At 43.4% G+C, this 22129-nt stretch overlaps 1 protein-coding gene across 3 annotated transcripts in view; it reads right to left on the bottom strand.

Moving 5' to 3' along the window:
- Positions 1-22129, bottom strand: part of ENTREP2 (endosomal transmembrane epsin interactor 2) — a 240305-nt gene that overhangs the window by 107613 nt on the left and 110563 nt on the right. For all 3 annotated transcript variants that reach the window (XM_070477674.1, XM_070477673.1, XM_020873342.2), the window contains exon 2: positions 17130-17186. In XM_070477674.1, the coding sequence (XP_070333775.1) occupies positions 17130-17186 (57 nt within the window). The remainder of the gene's footprint in view (positions 1-17129; positions 17187-22129) is intronic.

The raw sequence follows: 22129 nt of genomic DNA, 5'->3' as shown, positions 1-22129 counted from the left end.
GAGACTTGAGTATATCATTTTGTGTTATGTAACCAACCAGCAGAAAGTAAAGATGGCATACAGCAGCATTAAAAGATAGCATCTATCAGAGAGAAAGTCAAGTATTAAGGAACAAAGAGGGTAAATCAAGAAGTGATAATATAGTCATATATTATGTGGTGACATGGACACACTCACCAGAAAAATTAAAATCAAATTATCAACATTCCAAGGGGCAGAAGCAGTTGAGGCAGAGAAGGAGCAAGAAACGTGACCTCCCTGCTAGCTCTTCAGGACCAGATGCTCCAGCCTTTCTCCTACTGGGCTTCCCTTGTGGCTCTGTTGGTAAAGAATCCGCCTGTAACGTGGGCTTCCCTGGCGGCTCAGACAGTAAGGAGTCTGCCTGCGGTGCAGGGGTCCAGGGTTCAATCCCTGGGTCAGGAAGATCCTCTGGAGAAGGAAATGGCAACCTACTCCAGTATTCTTGCCTGGAAAATCCCATGGTCGGAGGAGTCTAGCAGGCTACATGTAGCCCATGGGGTCGCAAACAGTTGGACACGACTGAGCGACTTCACTTTTTTCACTTTTCCTACTGCGTTATTTGCCTCTTCTCTGTTAACCTGTCCTATTTGGAAAATTCTGCCTGCTCACTTTTTCCTGACATCCATCTTCACCCCATCAGTGACTCATCTTCTACCTTTATGGTATTTTCCCAAAGCACAGAACTCTTTCAGCTTTAATGGTGTATCTTTTCCTTATGCTTTTTATCTTGGCTTACTGTGTAAATTTGTCTTTTATTTATATGGAATTTAATTTCATGTCTTGTGCAAGGCAGAGTCTCACATTGTTCTGTAGCTTTTTTCACAGGAATGTCCAGCAGTACACATAGGTTTTATTGAATAGCTGTCCATCCTTGTCCAGCCAATGTTAATAACATCATTTCTGAGATAAATCAGATCCAGTATTCATGATGTGTATACGGACTCACTACACTGTTCCACTGATCCATTTGATGACTAACACCATACTGTTTTAATTACTACACCTTTTTATAATTGCATTTCTAAATGAAGTATAGTTAATTTACAGTGGTGTGCTAATATATAGCAAAGGTGTACAACAAAGTGATTCAGCTATACACACACACATACATATATATTGGTTATATATACACATATATTTAGTTATATATATACTCTTTTTTAGGTTCTTTTCCATCATAGGTTATTATAAGATAGTGAATATAGTTCCCTATAGGTCCTTGCTGTTTATCTATTTTACATGTAGTAGTATCTGTTAATCCCAAACTCCTAATTTATCCCTTCCCCCTTTCCCCTTTTGCAACCATAAGCTTCTTTTCTATGTATGTGAGTCTGTTTCTGTTTTGTAAATAATGGCTTCATAATCAATATCTGGTACAGTGAGTCCTACTTGGTAGATCTACTTTGAAAATGGCTTGGATATTCATGGATCTTTTACTCTCCTGAACTTTGGGAGCAGGTAAAGTTTCACACACACACACAAAAATCTCTCTGAGATTTTGATAGGAATTGTATTTAAATCATAGGTCAGTTTAGAAGGACTTCCATCATTATGACACCAAACTTCCCTGGCTAGAATACACTCTCTTCATTTTATCAGGATTTGTATATTTCTTAATGATAGTCTTATGTATCTTTTATTAAATTAAGTCATAAGTTTTAATTAAATTTTTGAGTTACAGTTTTCAAATTGCTTTATGCTATTATGCCTATTATTATTATGTTTTATAATTTGATATCTTATCTTCTTATTGTTTCTAGTAGTCTGGAGGTTTTTAAGGATTTTCTATGTATAAAACCCACTATACTTCAGTTGTGATGCATTTTAACATAAATTCCTACAATTTGCTATAGTTTTTTTTTTTTTGCCATCTATGCTCATTAGTGAAATAAGTTTATAATTTTCTTTTTCTCTACATTCCTTGTCTAGTTTAGCTATTACATTAAACCAGATTAATAAAACCACTTGAGTAGTTTCCCCCTCTTTTTCTATTACGGTTTCTTAAAGGTTTGCTAACAATCACCTGTATCTAAGCCTGGCATCTGTCAGGGAACATGGAAGTACTGAATTCCAATTCAGGTCTTTAATGGCTATTACTTTATTTGGGTTTTCTATTTCTATTCTATTTCAACTTACATTGTTTTTGACTCTCTTTTATGAAAATTAGCCATTTCATCTAAGTTCTCAAATATATTGGCATAAGGTCACTAATAATCATAAAATGTCTAAAATCCCTATGCTACTGTTACATTCTTTTACTTCTGTTGCTCATGTTTCTTCTCTTTTTATCTCTATCTATAAAATAACAGATTTGTGTACTTACAGCTCTTTTCAAATAATTTTTTGGGTTTTCAGCTGACTACTATTACTTGGATATCAATTTCAATACTTTTCTTTTAGTCTTAAATTATTCTTTTTGTGACCTTATGCATTATATGCTAATGAACAAATACAAACAGAAAATTTAAAACAAAGCCCAAATTTAGTAGAATGAAGAAATTATAAAGATCTGAGTAGAAATAAATGAAATTGAGACTAAAAAGACTACAGAGAAGATTGATGAAACCAAGAGCTGGTTCTTTGAAGAGATCAACAAAATTGACAAACCTTTAGCTGACTCACCAAGACAAAAGACAGGAATTTAAATCTATTTCTGGTGTTTGTACAGTTTGAAAACCAAACTATGAAAAGAAAAAACAAACCTAGAATTTCCTCATCCTCCAAAAAGTTTGCAATACTTAGTAACACTCAGTAAGAGATAAAGGAATTCATCAGAATTTCACTTATTTAACCAACATGGGAATCTTTACTGTGACCCACATGCTGACCTGGGCACGGAGGATGTGTCAGGTAAAAGTTTAAAGTGACAGTTACATGACCAACAACATGAACAACAGCAATGAACTGTAGTTTCTTCATTACTTATTATGTTCCAGGTACTGTTCTAAGTATTTCAGATGAAATTTTTTCTTCAAATGGTCCCACAAGGAAGAAAGGGAGGTATTACTACCATAATCTCCATTTTACATCTGGAATCCCTGCGAATGGAGATGGTAACAGCTAGCACATGGCAGGTGTATAATGCAAACAGTTATTAACAGCCATGAGCACATCAAGTAGAGTTCTAGTATCTTTCACAGGAGCCGTATTGTGGTTCTAACAGTTGCCAAAGCAGATCAGCTACTGTGATTATTCACATGGCTTTTTTCCCTGCTTACGATATCACACTTTATTTTTTTATTTTTTCATTTATTTTTATTAGTTGGAGGCTAATTACTTTACAATATTGTAGTGGTTTTTCGTCATACATTGACATGAATCAGCCATGGATTTACATGTATTCCCCATCTGATCCCCCACGATATCACACTTTAAAGTCCTCTGGCTTGCAGAATGCTGGCTTCCTCCTTCCTTGTGGTCTTGGCTGCCTTTTTCTTGTGGCCTGTCCTCTGTCATCCGTCTGATGTGTATTGTCAGCTCATTCATCATCTGACAGATTTACTAACTCACCCATCATCTCACCATTTACGAGCCTGTCCTCAGGCGCTCTTCCTCCACACCCTGGCTGCCACTCACCCCGATGCGCCTACCGCCTGTCTGTCTGTCAGCCAAACCGGGACTGTTCCTGAGAGCTGCAAGGATCTCATTTGTCAGATAATTTTCTTCTTTTTTCCTTATTAATTTGCCTTTCATTATTTCTGAGATTTTCTTCTTCTTGTTCCCCTGGGACAACCATTTTATTCATTTGTTTCTTATCACATGATACAATCCAGCCCTTGTCATTTGGAAGGTTTTTGGATTTTATTACTCAAAATACATAAGCATTGGAATTCTGTCTTTTGTTTCTATGAGACTAAACCCAGGCAGGTTTTGCCCCATGCAGAGTGACTCAGAATGTGCACGAAGATGACAGTTAAATTATCACGTACTCAGTACAGGCTCCTCAGGTGGCTCAGTGGTAAAGAACCTGCCTGCCACTGCAGGAGATTCAGGTTCGATCCCTGCTCTGGGAAGATCCCACATGGCACAGAGCAACTACTGAGCCTGTGCTCAGAGCTTGGAAACCACAAGTACTAAAACCTGTGCACCCTAGGGACTGTGCTCTGAAACTAGAGAAGTCACTACAATGAGAAGCCTGCACACCACAGCTAGAGAGTAACCCCCACTCTGTACAACTAGAAAAAAGTCTGCCCAGGAACATAGGCCCAGTACAGCCAGAAATGAATAAATAAACAAAATTGTTAAGAAAATCAGGCCTAGGAAGTTCTAGAACAAATGGGAAACACTGCTGGACATCAACAGCAGTACACATACTTTGGTAAAACCCTTTGATGTTATTCCATGAAAATGAAAATACATCCCCTGACCAGTGCTTCCACATCCAGGCCCGTACACCAGCAGAACCCTTGCCCACATATATGAGGAGATTGGTATTAAAACATTCACAGCAGCTCCATTCATAATAGCAAACAATTACATCAATGCCCACTTGTCCACTAAAGGAGAACAGGCAAATACACTGTGACATGTTATATATTAACATGATAGAATACTGTACCATTAATTATCAGAATAATTCATCTAGAGCTGCACATGCAAACATGGATGAACTTACAACTGCATGACTGAAAGAAAGCAAGTCATAGATGACTACTGATTGTGATTCCACCTATGTAAAGTTCCCAGGTGGTGCTAGTGGTAAAGAACCTGACTACCAATGCAGGTTAGACATAAGAGATTTGGGTTCGATCCCTGGGTTGGAAAGATCACCTGGAGTAGGAAATAGCAACCATTCCGGTATTCTTGCCTGGAGAATCCCATGGACAGAGGAGCCTGCCGGGCAGGCTGAAGTCCATAGAGTTGCACAGAGTTGGACACGACGAAAGTGACTTAGTGCACATGCAAAGTTCAAACACAAACAACAATAATATACTATTTAGGAACATGCACATATAGGGCAAAAGAATGATGAATGTGGAATCCCTACTCTGAAGAGAAGCAGGAGATGAAATGTGGAAGGTCCCAGCCTGGGCAACTCAGGTTTTCTTATGTTCTCAACAGTTATGTTTCACAGCTTCCCTCACATTCCATTGTATGGTCATAAATTCAGGTTTAATTACATTCAATACATTTTATTTATTAATAAATAAATGTTAATATTTAATAAATATCTCACCATTTAAATGGAAAAATATTTTAAATGCAACTGCCAGTAGAATAAAAAAATAGCTGTTTACCTTTTAAATATTTGTATAAAGTAAACCACATTGAAAGCACAACATATTTTTTTTTAGAAAAAACACAATATAAAAATCAGGAGTGCCAACAAACATTTAAAAACAGAAAGATCAAAAGAATAACAAATAATTCACAAATAAATAAGAGATTTCACAATAAATAGTTAACCTCATTTAGACAGACTGATTTGTATGAGTCATATCTAAAAAAAAAAATGTCACAGAGAAATTAAAGTAAAAATGAAGGGAAAGATATCAGGTAAATTTGATCAAAAGGAAAATAACTTTGGTGCTTCAATTTTAGATGAAACAGAATTCAAGAAAATAAAACATTAAATTGGGACAAGACCAGTTTATATTAGCAGATACTGTGATCCACAAATAACGAACACCAGTATACTAAAGGGTATAAAATCCAAATAGAGTCAGAAGTGATGGAAATAAGAAGCTGACAGAGGCAGAGCTGTAGTGGAGGATATTCACGTGGATCGTGAAGCGAAAGGCTGTTTGTACACGAACACAAGATGAGCCTGACAGTGGCTAGGTGAGGGGTGGGGGGAGGCAGAGCTCGGGTTATTTTTCAGTCATGTCCCTGCATTTTTCAGTTTGCTATGGCACAGCGGGGGGCATAAGGCACCACTGAGACCTGTGTTTGGTGATGATGCCACACATATAAGACAGGTAGACAATTTCTTCCTAAAGTCAATCTTCAAGTAATCAATGCAGCTGATTTTTAAAAACTTCTGTTAGTCATTAGATAATATTGCCTATACAGTGCTATTTGAAATCAATAGCAATCCATTTTTCTAACCAATTGCTGAACTACATAAAGTGAAGAGCAAAACAATTAAATTTGAAACCTCTAAGTCTTTTTCTCATTCCCAATCAGAATCTCTATATCTTAATACAAATTGAAACCTACAGCAATTTGATTCAACGCACATAAAAATCAAGGTAAAATATAGGTGTTCTAATATTACCATCACTTACTGTAACCATATAAAATTATTCAGGGATCAGAGATAAAGTCCATGAGTAATATTCTTCATTAAAAGAGGCTGGACATTTGAAAGAAAATCTGATAACTAATAGCCTATGCGTAACAATTTTTTAAAGCTGGGTAAGTGGAGATACTTCCTTAGAATTGCATATTAAATTCACTTTCAATTAATGTGGTTCAGCGTTTTCTTCTTATGATTTGTATGCTTGGTAATACTTTTAAAATTAACTGTGCCTCCGACAGACACACCACATACTTCTCAGCCGCCGTAATTTTTCTAACGCTGTATCTTTATAACAGTAATTGCCTTCTTTCTGAAAGAATATGCGTTTGGAATGTAGTGACACTTCATTTATTACTTTTCTTATATTACAGCTACCTCAGCATATTAGATTTTTTTCCCCCTTAATGACATTTTTCTATTAGGAGACCATGAAGACCCCGGGGGCAGAATAAGTCCATTAGGGAGGAGGCCCTTCAGAGGTGGCAGGAATTTCTAACGTGGACATCAGACAGTTCTTGTCAAGAAGGGACTGAACAGGACATCCTCCATTTCCTGTGAACTACAGATGCTTTTTTAAAAATAATTTAAAAATTATTTAGCTGTTTGTGGCTGTGCTGGGTCTTCATTGCTGTGCACAGCTTTTCTCTAGTTGAGGTGCGTGGGCTTCTCATTATGGTGGCTTCTCTTATTGTGGAGCACAGGCTCTAGGTGAGCAGGCTTCAGCAGTTGTGGGGCTTAGCTGCCCCGTGGCATGTGGGATCTTCCTACAGCAGGGATCGAACTCATGTCCCCTGTACTGCAAGTTGGATCTTAACCACTAGACCACCAGTAAAGGTCCTAGAATCTAAACTTGAAGGCAAGACCATCACCTTGTGCTTCTTTGTGTCTGACTCCTTGCACAGTCCCCATGGCTTGCACAAGGTATTTTACTGCAACCACAGGCTCTGAGCCTCATCACTGGACAGTTCTGTGACCTCCTGTGTGCTGACCACATCTCTTATGTGTTCCAGACAGGCACGATAAGGAATCAGTTACAAGTCAGAATCAGCCCAAGGTGACACATATAAAGGTCATCTCCTGAAAGTCACCAGGAAAGACATAACCAAGCCTCCACAGTGGGACAAACTCTTCTGGGAACATCTTCAAACTGTGCTGATCCAAAAGCTGGCCTACTAAGTATCTTACTATAATCAAGACATTGACCATGGTCTGAGGGTCCCGCTACCTACAACTCCCCTCAAGACATATTAACCACTACTGGATGTGGGTTACAATGGAGAAGGAAATGACAACCCATTCCAGTAGTCTTGCCTGGAGAATCCCATGGACAGAGGAGCCTGGCAGGATACATTCCATCGGATTGCAAAGAGTTGGACACATCTGAAGTGACTGAAAATGCATGTAGCTTACAAGGAAACCACCCAGGCCATATGTAGTGTGTGTCTGTGTGTGTATGTGTGTGTTCTTAGTTGCTAGGTCGTGTCCGATTCTTTGCGACCCCATGGACTATAGCCCGCCAGGCTCCTCTGTCCAAGGGATTTCCCAGGCAATACTGGAGTGGGTTGCCATTTCCTCCTCCAGGGGATCTCCCCAACCCAGGGATCAAACCTGCATCTCCTGCACTGCAGGCAGATTCTTCATCTGCTGAGCCATTGTGGAAGCCCCCAGCCATATGTAGAGATACACAGAAGGAGTCTAGGACTCCCCCCAAGGCAGGCATGGGGACCCCTGCAGATGGAAGCCTGCCCCCCACAAGGTCCTGAGCTCCCCAAATGGCCCATATCCTCAGTGCTCTTCCAACAAACCTGCTGCTGTCTGATCTCTGCCCTATTGGGAGAAAGTAACATTCCCAAGACTAGTAAGAGTTCACTCTTTCTGAGAAGATTCTCAACAGTCATTTGGAGTCATTTGCAGGTGACCCCTATAGTACATGGGGTCACAAAGAGTCGGACACAACCTAGTAACTAAGCACACACACACACACACACACACACACACACACACACACTACATACAGCTTGGGTGGTTTCCTTGTTACCAGGGAAAAGTCTACTACAGTTGTTTCCAGGTGCAGTTTGAAATGATGCATTTAATTCATTATGCTCTCAAGCACTCAAGTACCTTATTAGGTATCTCTGCCTACCTTGTTTCTAATCTTCCTATCCAAGCTCACTGTCTCTTTCAAAAAGTAAGTTTTATTACATTTTTAATTAAGAATGTGTCTGATGCATTTCTCCAAGGAAGATGTACAGATGGCCAATAGGTGCATAAAAAGATGGTTAACATTGCTAACTATTAGAGAAATGCAAATCAAAACTGCAATGAGGCATCACTTCACATCAGTCAGAATGATCATCACTAAAAAGTCTACAAATAACGAATGCTGGAGAGGGTGTGGAGAAAAGGGAACCTTCATACACTGTTGGTGGGGAATGCAAATTGCTGCAGTCACTATAGAGAACAGTATAGAGATTCTTGAAAAAACTAAAAATAGAGGTACCATATGATCTGGCAATCCCATTCCTGGGCAAATATCTAGGCAAACTATAATTCGAAAAATACATGTGCCCTAATGTTTGCAGCAGCACTATTTACAATAGTCAACACATGGAAGCAATCTAAGTGCCCATTAACAGATGAATTGATAAAGAAGATGTGGTATATATACACAATGAAATATTACTCAGCCATTAAAAAAATGAAATAATGCTATTTGCAGCAACATGGATGCAACTAGAGATTATCATATTAAATGAAGTAAGTCAGACAAAGATACCACTGCATGGTATCACCTATATGTGGAATCTAAAATAGGACACAAATGAACCTTTCTACAAAATAAAAAGAGATTCACAGACATAGAGAGCAGACTTGCAATTGCTAAGGGGGAGGACCATGAGGGAGAGAAGGATTGGGAGTTTGGGATTAGCAGATGCAAACTATTATATCTAGAATGGATAACAACAAGGTCCTACTGTATAGTACAGGGAACTATATTCTATTTATATATCCTGTGATAAACCATAATGGAAAAAAAAAAGAATGTGTCTGATGGATCAAAATAATTTGCACTAGAAAGTGATTTCAGGCAAATATGGGCACAATAAAGGACAGATATGGTATGGACCTAACAGAAGCAGAAGATATTAAGAAGAGATAGCAAAAATACATGAGAACTACACAAAAAAAGATCTTAATGACCCAGATAACCATGATGGTATGATCACTCACCTAGAGTCAGACATCCTAGAGTGCAAAGTCAAGTGGGATTTAGGAAGCATCACTACAAACAAAGCTAGCGGAGGTGATGGAATTCCAGTTGAGTTACTTAGAATCCTAGAAGATGATGCTGTGAAAGTGCTGCACTCAATATGCCAGCAAATTTGGAAAACTCAGAAGTGGCCATAGAACTGGAAAAGGTCAGTTTTCATTCCAATCCCAAAGAAAGGCAACACCAAAGAATTTTCAAACTACCACACAATTGCACTCACCTCACATGCTAGCAAAGTAATGCTCAAAATTCTCCAAGCCAGGCTTCAACAGTACGTGAACCAAGAACTTCCAAATGTCCATGCTGAATTTAGAATAGGCAGAGGAACCAGAGATCAAATTGCCAACATCCACTGGATCATAGAAAAAGCAAGAAAATTCCAGAAAAACATCTACTTCTGCTTCATTGACTATGCTAAAGCCTTTGACTGTGTGGATCACAACAAACTGTGGAAAATTCTTCAAGAGATGGGAATACCAGACTACCTTACCTGCCTCCTGAAAAATCTGTATGCAGGTCAAGAAGCAACAGCTAGAACCGGACATAGAACAATGGACTGGTTCAAAACTGGGAAAGGAGTACGTCAAGACTGTATATTGTCTTGAAAAAAAAAAAAAAGAAAAAAAAGACTGTATATTGTCACCCTCCTTAACTTATATTTGCAGAGTACATCATATAAAATGCCAGGCTGGATGAATCACAAGCTGGAATCAAGACTGCCAGGAGAACTATCAATTACCTCAGATATGCAGATGATACCACCCTTAATGGCAGAAAGCAAAGAGGAACTAAAGAGCCTTGTGATGAAAGTGAAAGAAGAGAGTGAAAAAGCTGGCTTAAAACTCAACATTCAAAAAATGAAGATCATGGCATCCAGTCCCATCTGTTCAGTTCAGTTCAGCTGCTCAGTTGTGTCCAACTCTGCTACCCCATGGACTGCAGCACACCAGGCTTCCCTTCTATCACCAACTCCCGGAGCTTGCTTAAACTCATGTCCATCGAGTCGGCGATGTCATCCAACCATCTCCTCCTCTCTCGTCCTGCTTTCGATCTTTCCCAGCATCAGAGTCTTTTCCAATGAATCAGTTCTTTGAATCAGGGGCCCAAAGTATTGAATATTCAGGACTGATTTCCTTTAGGATTGACTGGTTGGATCTCCTTGCAGTCCAAGGGACTCTCAAGAGTCTTCTCCAACACCACAGTCCCATCACTTCATAGTAAGTAAACAGGGAAACCATGAAAACAGTGAGAGACTTTACTTTCTTGGGCTTGGAATATTAAAAAGCAGAGACATTACTTTGCTGACAAAGGTCCGTCTAGTCAAAGCTGTGGTTATTCCAGCAGTCATGTTATAGATGTGACAGTTGGACCATAAGAAAGCTGACCAATGAAGAATTAATGCTTTTGAACTGTGGTGCTGGAGAGGACTCTTGATATCATGATGTCACCTTGAGAGTTCCTTGGACTGCAAGGAAATCAAACCAGTCATCCTAAAGGAAATCAGTCCTGAATATTCATTGGAAGAACTGATGCTAAAGCTGAAGCTCCAATACTTTGGCCACCTGATGCAAAGAACTGACTCATTGGAAAAGACAGTGATGCTGGGAAAGATTGAAGGCAGGAGAAGGGTACAACAGTGGGTGAGATGGTTGGATGGCCTCACTGACTTGATGGACATGAGTTTGAGCAAGTTCTGGGAGTTGGTGATGGACAGGGAAGCGTGGTATGCTGCAGTCTATGGGGTCGCAAAGAGTTAGACACAACTGAGTGACTGAACTGAACTGAAGAAGTGATTTAAACAAACGTCATGTTTTAATAAAAATGATTTTTTTGCAATGATTATTTCTAATTTCACTTGGCCTTGAGTGGTTTCAGTATGCTATAATTCAATTAGTTCATTTCAGTCTCAGCTTTCTGGTTAGACTTATCTTCCCCTGATTAAATTTAATACCATTAATAAATTTAAAGACAAGTGTGCTAGTCTATTTTCATAAACAAGAAAGAGGCTTTAGATTCTTCAGCTGCTTTATTAGCAGAGTAAAATACTGCCTTATAAATATGGGTATACTCTACTTCCTCTTGTTCTCAGCACCAACAAATGAAGGCTTTATCTTTAATGTGATTGAGCAAAATACATTCTCCTGACTATATTCAAAAGGTCATGATCTTGACTGTGAGAAGGCCCCAAAGAGGATTTATAGTGAATTTTCTGAATAAATGATGACTCCAAATACATTTATATTAAACACGTTAACCTTTTATTCATCTACATTTTTAAATAGCATATTAAAGTTATATTTGTGCTCAATTCAATGGGCTTGAAAGAAAGCCCTACAGGCTTCCTATAATTCATATTAAAGGTTAAAGTGATTCATACATTTTTTCCCCCACAAAATATTGCCAAACTTACAAATCTGCAGTGAGCCCAGGACTGAATTTCTGATGGGCACAGCAGGAAATACTGTTTCTAGTATAAAAATTGAAAGATACTTTAAAAAAGAAGTTAACATATTTTAAGCTTTCCTTCACTGGAAAATGATCACCATAGCAATGAAGAGAGAGAGAGAAACCCTCATGCTGGCTGAAGCTCATTTATCATCCACTTCCAATTCCTTGGTATTTGCATGTTTCGAGACAAGCAGTGGGGCCAGAGCAGGGCCCAAGGAGTCAGGCTCACAGACCTCCTGGAGGCTCTGCCTCTCGGACTGAACCCTAATCTAGTAATACACATTCCTACTGGGGCTGAAACAATTTAGCAATAAAGCTAAATCATTATTGGAGTAGACTAAAAAGCTAGACTCTTCAATCACTGTAACATAAAATGTAAACAGTACTAAACACATCAGTCGAGATATGGCACTCATATTCCTACAGATTATTAGTTTTCAAAATATGTCTAATTTACTTTTAAGAACTGCTCAGTTCAGTTCAGTCACTCAGTTGTGTCCGACTCTTTGCGACCCCATGTATCACAGCATGCCAGGCCTTCCTGTCCATCACCAGCTCCCGGAGTTTACTCAAATTCATGCCCATCGTGTCGGTGATGCCATCCAGCCATCTCATCCTCTGTCATCCCCTTCTCTTCCTGCCCCCAATCCCTCCCAGCATCAGGGTCTTTTCCAATAAGTCAACTCTTCGCATGAGGTGGCCAAAGTACTGGAGTTTCAGCTTCAGCATCAGTCCTTCCAACGAATACCCAGGACTGTACTGAAGTGTAATTTGTTACTTATAAAAACAAATTCTAAAAATGTTTTTAACTCATGGTTATTAGCTTCTCAATAGTATTAGTTATTACAAGCAGACTAGTGGCCAGGTCAATACTACCCACTCAAGCTCTTTTTTTATTAAGTATATAGCATTCCCCTCTTATCTGAAAGAAATACATCTCAAGCCCTCAGGTAGACACCTGATATGGCAGACAGTACCAAATCCTATATATAACACTATGCCTGCACGTGTGCTGATTCACTTCAGGCCTGTCCAGCTCTTTGTGACCCCATGGACTGTAGCCCTCCAGGCTCCTCTGTCCATGGGATTCTCCAGGCAAGACTACTGGAGTGGGTTGCCATGCCCTCCTCCAGGGGATCTTCCTCCAGGGATCGAACCTGCCCGCACTGCAGGCAGATTCTTTATCACTGAGCCACCAGGGAAGTCCGCATATCACTATACACTTGTGATAAAGCTTCCTTTAAAAGTCAAGCATGGTAAGAGGTTAACAATAATAACTAATAATAAAATGGAATAGTTATATTAATGTACTATAATAAAATTTATGTGAATGTGGTCTCTCCAGAATGTCTTACTGTACAAATTTAATGCCTTTTCCTTCTTAGCTAAGCACTCATCATGCACTGTGGCCATAACTTTTGCAGTTTGAGGTGTGATAGCAAAAGTAGCATGAATTTCTCTTTCCTTCTTCACAATTTCACAGATAGAATATGATCTGTTCTTACTGTGGATCTTCGCAAATTTGGCAGACACTTTTTCTTTCCTTAAGAAGTCTAGCACTTTTACCTTTTCACTTAAAAGAAGGAATTTATGGCTTCTCTCTGGAGTATCCAATTGTTGGCATCACTACTCTTGAGCTTTGGGGCCATCATTAAGTAAAATGGTCACCATTCCAGGGTCACTGGAACACAGCACCGACATACTATACAGTCCATAATAACCCAGACAGCTGCAGAGTGATGGATGGGCGAGATTGGCTGGACAAACAGACGATTCACATCCCAAGGGTAAGGCTCAGGATTTCATCACCATAGTCAGAACAGCTCGAAACTGGAAACTTCTGAATTGTTCCTTTCTGGAATCTAATATCTTTGACTGCAGTTGAGGATGGGTAATTGAAACCATGTAAAGTGGGACAGTGGATGGGGGTGGGATTGGGGGGGCTCCTATAATGCCTGTGATTATGTGTGAGACTATTTCCAGCATTGATATATAAGCAATCACAAGACATATCACTGAATCTCTGAAAAAAATGAGCTAATCAGAGCTATATAATCTGAATCCTAATTGGAATCTAGCACAATGAGAAACCTCTTATGGTTTGATGTAAGGAAACAATTATCTCAATCATAGGAGACACTCATCACATTGAAAAATACGAATGTGGAAAAAAGCCATGTGAACACACACACACACAACTGGTGAAGCGCCCGTGAGGCTTCAGCATTTGGAAAAGGCTCCTAGAAGATGCAGTGGCAGAAAGTCACAGAAGAAATGATGGCAGAAAGTCAAAACATCTTCCTCTCCGTGCATAACAGGCACCAACTGGGAAGGGTGGACTCCTTCCCACCCTGTCAGTCAGCCTGCTGCCCCCGCCTAGCCTTTTCCCCAACAGAAGCCCCCTACTCCCCACAGCGCATCAGTTACTCCAGGGGCTGGCTGGAGGGCAGAAGAGAGGGTAAGCAGATTATTACCTTTGTGGTGATGGATGGAAACTAGGTTGTTGGTGACTGGCACGCTGCAATGTACATGGAAGAACAAATATAAAGTTCACATGAAACTTATATAATGCTATAATCCAATGTCACCTTGATAAAAATAAATCTTAAAAAAATGAATCATTTAAATCAAGACTTCAGGATTTTTGAGCTGAGACTCTAGGCAAGGCACTTACCTTACTAAGTCTTCCTTTTTTTCTGGAAGATGGGGATAAAAACAGTATCGTACTCACAAGGACACTGTGGACAAGCTCCGGTATCCCTCCCATGCAGGGCTTAGCACATAGGAAATGTCTGGTATGTGGTCCCTGTTAACAGTATTTTAAGGATGGGCCCTACATGTCATGGAGCACAATGCGGGGCTTGGATCCAGATGCTTGGAGGAGGGGATCCCCCACATCCTGGGGGGAAGGAGGGCTTCCAGGGGGCAGCAACGAGCGAGCCCTAATGAGTGGCTGGTCAGAGGCCAAAGGGGTCTGGGAGGAAGTGTCAGTTGGGGACCACACACAGGAATCCCAGAGGGTACAGGTTTTCGGGATGAGGCTGGGCAGGGAGGAGGGCTAAGATCACGTCCATGCTCACGGTTCAGAGAGTGAGGGTTTTTTTGCTAATAAATCAAGAGATTTCACCACCCTGGTCAACAGATAGATGAGTGTTCTTATAGCAGAGACAGTACGCTCTCCACTAAGACTCTGCCCTCCCTCCACGATGCGGGTGCCTCTGGGAGGGATCTGTCCAGGGAGGGACCATCTTTTCCAGCTTCCTCCCCGCCAGATGCCCCCTGGGCTCTGTGACAAGCCCCCTCCCCCTGACACCCCCATGGTGTGCCATGCAAGCATGAGTCCCTTTCAGGCCAAGGAAGTCAAGAAGCACATGGTTCTCTGCCATCCTTTCCCCTTCACTGAAATGCAGGGGACTCCATAGTCTGGAGAGTGTAGGGCCCCTGGCAGAAGCAAGTGGGGTCTCTGAATCACTGTGTGGGAGGAACAACCTGCTGCTTGGCAGGCCCCTCCAGACGGGAGCAGGAGGCAGATATGCATGGCATTAAAACACTGAAAGTCTGGGGTCTGTGACAGCAGTTGGTACCACCCTAATCCAATCCCTTATGTCCTTGAGTTGGTGAAGTGGTCATACTAGGGGCATCTTCCTTCCTCCTCTGCTACTTGGAAAGCAGCTGGACCCACAAGACTGCAGAGCCAGCATCTGGAAGGTTCAGCTGTGGCTGCTCCCTCTAGGGCCACCCTCCTGGGATGAGGCCCCCAGACCCACCCTACTGCTGCTGACCTGCCCCCAGGACATACCCCAGCCACCTGCACGAGGAGTCCTGACACTTCAGGAGCCCGCAGCACATGCATCCTTCACAGTGAGATGCCAAGTCCTGCGAGAAGCTCTGTCCCCAGGCGGGGCTGGGGTGGGCATGAGGGTGGTGATGGGGTGGGATGGGCCTTCTTCCCATCCCCTATGCCCACCTGAAGGAGGCCAACTTTCCTCTGTTCAGAAGCCAGGCAGAGGGTTTGCTCTGTTCATACAATGGGGACTGGTCAGAAGGGCTGGGCAGGCTGTCCCTGTGTCCCTGAAGGGGACCTACAGCACGGCCCCCTGACCCAGTGTCTGCCGCCACCTCCCTTTGCACAAAAGCATTAGCATCTCGATATACAAGCTGAGACTGACTTGAAAATAATCCAGCAAAGGGCCTGGACGAAATAGGACCAGCCAGTGTCGATGCTGTTGAGATGGATTGGGGTATACAGGGTCCCTTATATAGTCTTTCTACTTGGGCACATATCTGAAAATGTCAAAATAAAAATTTAAAGGAAATTTCTCGATGTTCTATAGGAGAGTAGGCCCCCAGAAGGAAAGCACCCCTCCCTCCCAATGCCTTTTCAGGATGTGATTAATGGTTCCTCTCACGGAGGAGGAGGTGTTTACAAAGAAAAGATTTGTGGGCTTTTTTCCTATTTCCATTAATATTTAGTACATGTCATTATCTCCAAGTCTAATCACTTAAAGAAGAGATTTTAAATAATTGATTACTACAAAAGAGGAGGCCGTCTTTTTCACAATCCATCAAAAGCCAGAAAACCTCTTCGCTTAGTCCTGATGTGGAGACATAAATACATTAATGCGCACGCCGAGAAGCACACACACACAGATCAATAGACACAAATTCGCTCTGGGTACTTTGCAGAGGGAAAAACCATCATCCTTGTCCCACCTCCGGTGTAGCACGCCCTCTCCCCAGCACAAGGCCCCAGCCCCCTTGAGACAGGGCTCCAGGGGCACCTCTTTCTTCCTTCTTTCATTCAAAGAAACACCTATGCAAATAAATATGATCACCATGCAGAGTTTCACAATCACCAAGACATGCAGTAAGGTAACATTTTTGGAACTCGGATGAGCTACGTCTGGCCATGTGATCACATCTATGTGTGCGAGTGTGTTTACCCGTTTGGAGACAACACCTGTGTCCACACTCTTTAAAATGCCTGTGTTGGTGACATGTCCTGCAAGAGGGCACGACAACACAGACAAACAAGAAGAGGACAGCCCATGAGCGAGCACCTGCAGAGGTGGGAGGCCGGCTGGCGGGAGGCCGATGCCTTGAAAGCACTCATGGCTCTGGGGCCACACGAGACAAGGTGCCACTTACCACGAGGGACAGGGGCCGCTTCCAGGAGACGACGCCAATGAGGCCTGACAGCAGCACCTGGAAGAGAGAACAGGCCGTGAGGAGCCGCCAGGAGACTTGTCTGGAGCACAGCACGGGCGGAGCGGTCATGGTGGAGGGTTCGTCCCTCCTACAGTCATGCCTGAGGCCACCACTCAGGGCTTGAGGTGACCGGCTCACAGGGACGTCGAGAGCAGACAGGCTTTCTGATCGAGCCTCCCCAGCCTTCTCCTCAAGTCCTGAGAGACACGTGCCATGTGATTCAGCATCACACAGAGTACCGGATACACTGCTTTGGGGACGGTGGTGATGTCCCCACTCTCTGGTCACCTGTCACCTGCATGGAAGCCCGCAGGCCCAATCTGCCCTCCCTCACCTGGGCCCCTGCCCCTGCAGGAGCTTCCTCTTCACTCCTGCCCACGAAGGAGACTCCTACACTTCTCACCCTGGCTCTGAGCTGCCTGCCCGTGGCCCTGCCCGTTCTCTGGCCCCCTGACCCACCAAGCATGTCCCCTCAGGACATCCCCCGCAGCCCCCCATCCATCCAGGCTCCCCTATGCCTGCTACCTCTCAGGAGAATCATCCTCGGCTCCTGGCCCACCTTTCTCCTGGGCTGCCCCCACAGGCCCACATTAGACCCACGCTCCCTGCTGTCCATATTCCCAGTCTCCTTATGTCCAGGAAAGGCCAGAAGATCACGGAGACACAGCTGCTCCTCACCCACTGCAATCTGCCTTCAGGGGGGTCACCAAATGGGACAGATGGACTGTACCTCCTTGACTTTCCATGGAGGACCTGGGCCAGGCTGGAGGGGCCAGGCTGCACTTGCCCCCTAGAATTCCAAAAGGACCGAGCCCCAGGCTTGGAGGAGAACACGCAACTGAATGGACCCACAAGGTCCCACCGTTGACAGAGCCCAGTTCACCCCCAGCACCTTGGCACAGAGCAGAACCAAGTCTCCGGTCCAGTAGCCTCCAGGCATCCACCGAGCGCCACACTGGTCTCAGACGTCCAGCAACACCCAGAACAGTGGTCTCACATGAAAAACATTAAACCTTAACCACACACACAGATAAGTATGAACTGAAGAGCTTCAGCGTGCGCTGCTCCCAAGCCTGTCATATCTGCCTCCTCTCTGCAGTGCACACACTGCTTCCACACACAGCCGATGCTGCAAACATTGCCGACAGCCGTGTTCCCACCTCTGAACCCCCTCATTCCGTGATGCCCCAGCCCAGCCCCCTCCATCACAGAACTGCGGGCTGCTGTCCCCCAGGCTCTCCCATGCTGGGTCTCCATCACGCCTCTCCATGTGCTTCTGAAGCCGCTTTCTTCCCTTCTCACCCCACACTCCACCTCTCAGAACCTGCTCTGGTGCCCAATGCATCCTCCTGCATGGACACATGACTCCCCCAGGTCATGTTCCGATGGTAAGCTGGCATTCCTCATAAGGCCACGCTGCTGAGACTCACTGTCACTCTGTGCCCGAGGGCACAGACCCTGACCTCTTATCTCCATCTCCAACCTTCTTCTGGAGTGTCCACGTTTCTGCCAACCCCGCCATCCTCATCTGAGCCATGGTGTGTTCAGGACCCGCTGTTCTGAGGCTGGGTCTGCTCTTCCTCTCAACACCTCTCCCCTCTGCCTGCACTGGCTCTCAGGATTCACCTACCTGGATGGGGGCACTCCACCACTTACTTGCCTCTGCCCCCCACTCACGGGAGCCTTGCTGGATGTCTCCACCAGGTGCACGTCACTTTTCTGGCTGGACCAGATAATCCCACATAGTCCGGTGCCTGATTCCCCACAATCACTGCCCAAAGGGACCCTCCACTCCTGTCCTGGCCATTGTGGGCACCAAAGTCACAGCATTTCTCAAAGGGAACCCCTGTGGGCTATCTCCCCTCCACACTCAGCACTCCCCTCCTGTCGCTGGCCCCCTGCCTCAGCCCCAACCCTTTCTCTTCCCTCGGACGATGGCCAAGCTCCAGGGGCCTGGCTCTGACCCCACCATTCTCCCCAGGATGGGACCTCCAGAGTACCCTCTGTCTGCCCTTCATGACGACACTGGCGATGCCCAGACTGAGCCTGGAGGGAGGCTGAACATTCTCTGACTATCTCCCAGAAGATGTCCACTTAAGCTCTGCCTTCTCCTTCCCATTCTAATAGGTGAAATCTCGCCCATCCTCTGAGACACGGCCCAATACCTCCTCATCCAGGAAGGGCCCAGGAATTCAATTGAACCGAGGGGCCCCACTGAACTCTCCAACCACCCAAGACCCCTCAAGACCTCTTGGATATGCGAAGACAGAACTCCTTCCTCTTCTAAGATGAAGTTGCCAAAACTATAAAATCTCTACAGTGACCAGCCCACTTATAACACGGATGTTACCGGCCTTCCAAAGAACAAAGGTTTCGAAACACAAAGGAAATTAATAGCACTTATTTTAGGCCACAGTAAAAATTCTCAGCTTTTCCTATCTTCATCATGAAGTCATTTATTCATTTATTTGGCTGTGCCAGGTCATGGCTGCAGTAAATGGGGTCTTTGTTGTGGCATGCAAACTCTTAACTGTGGCATGTGGGGTCTAGTGTCCTAATCAGGGATCAAACTTGGGTCCCCTGCATCTGAAGCACTGAGTCTTAGACACTGGACCACCAGAAGTCCCTGTAGTGAAGTTATAATTCTCACAAATATCCTAAAATAATTTTACTTCCAGCAAACATGAACAATTTGGCTTACTAAGTATAATTTACATTTCTGAATGTCATTAATAAATATAATTAGGAATGGATCCAAGCCCCTATACAAAGGCAAAGAATAAAACCACCACATGGAGTGAGGCAGGCAGATGCTGACTTTGTGTAATGCCGTCCCCTTGAGTGTAAGTAAGGTGTGCTATCCCATGACCCTCCCCAGGGACAGCATCCTGAAATAATGTTGCCCTGGTAACACCCTGACTGCAGCCTTGTGGGACCCTGCCCAGGTGATCCTGCTAAGCTATGTCCAGACTCCTGACCCTAGGGATCTGTGAGATGATAAATGGGTATCATGTTAAGCTGTGAAGTTTGTGGTAATTTGCTCTGCAGAAGAAAGTGAATTGTTATTGACTGAATGTGTCTCCCCAAACCCATATGGTCAAGTCCTAAACCACAAGGTGCTGGTACCTGGAGGTAGAACCTTCAGGAGGTGATCAGGGTTAGACTGGGGCCTCATGATGGCACAGCAGGATTATATGAAAATAAGGAAAGGATCTCTCTCCACCTGTACATACCATGGAAAGGCCACATGAGGCACAGAGAAGTGAACTGTCTACAAACCAGGAACAGGGCTGGCCCTCCACAGAACCTGACCACAGCAGTATCTTGATCACAGACTTCCCACCTCCAGAACTACAGAAAAATACATTTCTGTTTAGTTGACCCAGTCTATGATATTTTTTATTTAATCTTTGTTTTATGTTGGGGCATGGCTGATTTTGGAGAAAGAAATGGCAACCCACAACAGTATTATTGCTTGGGAAATCCCATGGACTGAGGAGCCTGGTAGGATACAGTCAATGGGGTCACAAAGAGTCAGACATAACTGAAGCGACTAAAACAATGAAACATAGTTCATTTACAATATTATGTTAGTTTCAGGTATACAACAAAGTGATTTAACTGTACATATACAAATATCCGGGCTTCCCTAGTGGCTCAGAGAGTAAAGAACCTGTCTGCCAATACAGGCAGATGTAAAAGATGTGGGTTCAATCCCTGGGTCAGGGAGATCCCCTGGAGAAGGGAAAGGCAACCCACTCCAGTCTTCTTGCTTAGAGAACCCCAAGGACAGAGGAACCTTGGGAGCTACAGTCCATGGGGTCACAAAGACTCAGTCACAACTGAGCGACTAACACACACACACATACAAATATCCATTCTTTTTCAGAATTTTTCCTATATAGATTATTACAGTATATTGAGTAGAGTTCCCTGTGTTTTACCAGTAGGTCCTTGTTGATTACCTATTTTATATATGGTAGTGTATACATATTAATCCCAAACTCCTAATTTATCCCTCCAGCAATGCACCCCCACCCCTGGATTTTTCCTCTTTGGTAACAAAAAGTTTGGTTTTGCTATCTGTAGGTGTGTTTCTGCTGTGTAAATAAGTTAATTTGCATTATTTTTTTGTTCTACATATAAGTGAGATCATATGACATTTATCTTTGTCTGACTTACTTCACTTAGTATGACAATTTCCAGGTCAATCCATATTGCTGCAAATGGCATTATTTCTATTTTGTTACTCCAGCCCGACCTTACTAATACAGTAATACATCCAATGAACATGAGTTTTAGCAAACTCTGGGAGATGGTGAAGGACAGCGAAGCATGGTGTGCGGCAGTCCATGGGGTTGCAAAAGTGAGACAGGACTGAGCAACTGAACAACAACAAAAACAAACACATCCAGGGTAGGATGCTCTTTTTTCCCTAAACATCCCCTCTCTTTCTGTGTCTGCTCCCAGGAGGAGTGGATGTCTCTGCTCTCTGATACAGAAACACCGGCACCAGCTCTAATAAGGGCAGGGGGCACACTGGAGTGGGGAGGAGACTTTCCAAGAGCAGATGCTAGCCTCCCCCTCCCTGAGAATGGCTGTTCCCATCCCCATGGCAATGGGGGGAGGGGAAAGGGGGGAGGAAACCATATCTCTTGATATGTAGCTTGAACTACTGTTAGCTCAGTCCCAGTAACAGGCAGGATGGTGCTCTGCCATCTCAGTACTTTTGCAGGTTTACTTCATCCCACTCCTGTGAGGAAGAGTATCCTGCATCTGGCTGGCCTGAAACCATCACACCTCCTGTAACCCCTGTCCCATTTAAATTGCCAGGATTCTTATTAGCAGTCTGTGGTTTACAGCGACACTGAAGAGGGTCAGAGAAGAGGAACAGACAATTGAGTAGCTGTGAAAGCAAAGCCGAGGAAACTATGAGAGAC

Source organism: Odocoileus virginianus, chromosome 16 (genome assembly GCF_023699985.2).
Source record: "Odocoileus virginianus isolate 20LAN1187 ecotype Illinois chromosome 16, Ovbor_1.2, whole genome shotgun sequence".
Taxonomy (NCBI): Eukaryota; Metazoa; Chordata; class Mammalia; order Artiodactyla; family Cervidae; genus Odocoileus; species Odocoileus virginianus.
The sequence above is the reverse complement of the archived record's forward strand: the minus strand, read 5'-3'. Positions and strand labels throughout refer to the sequence as shown.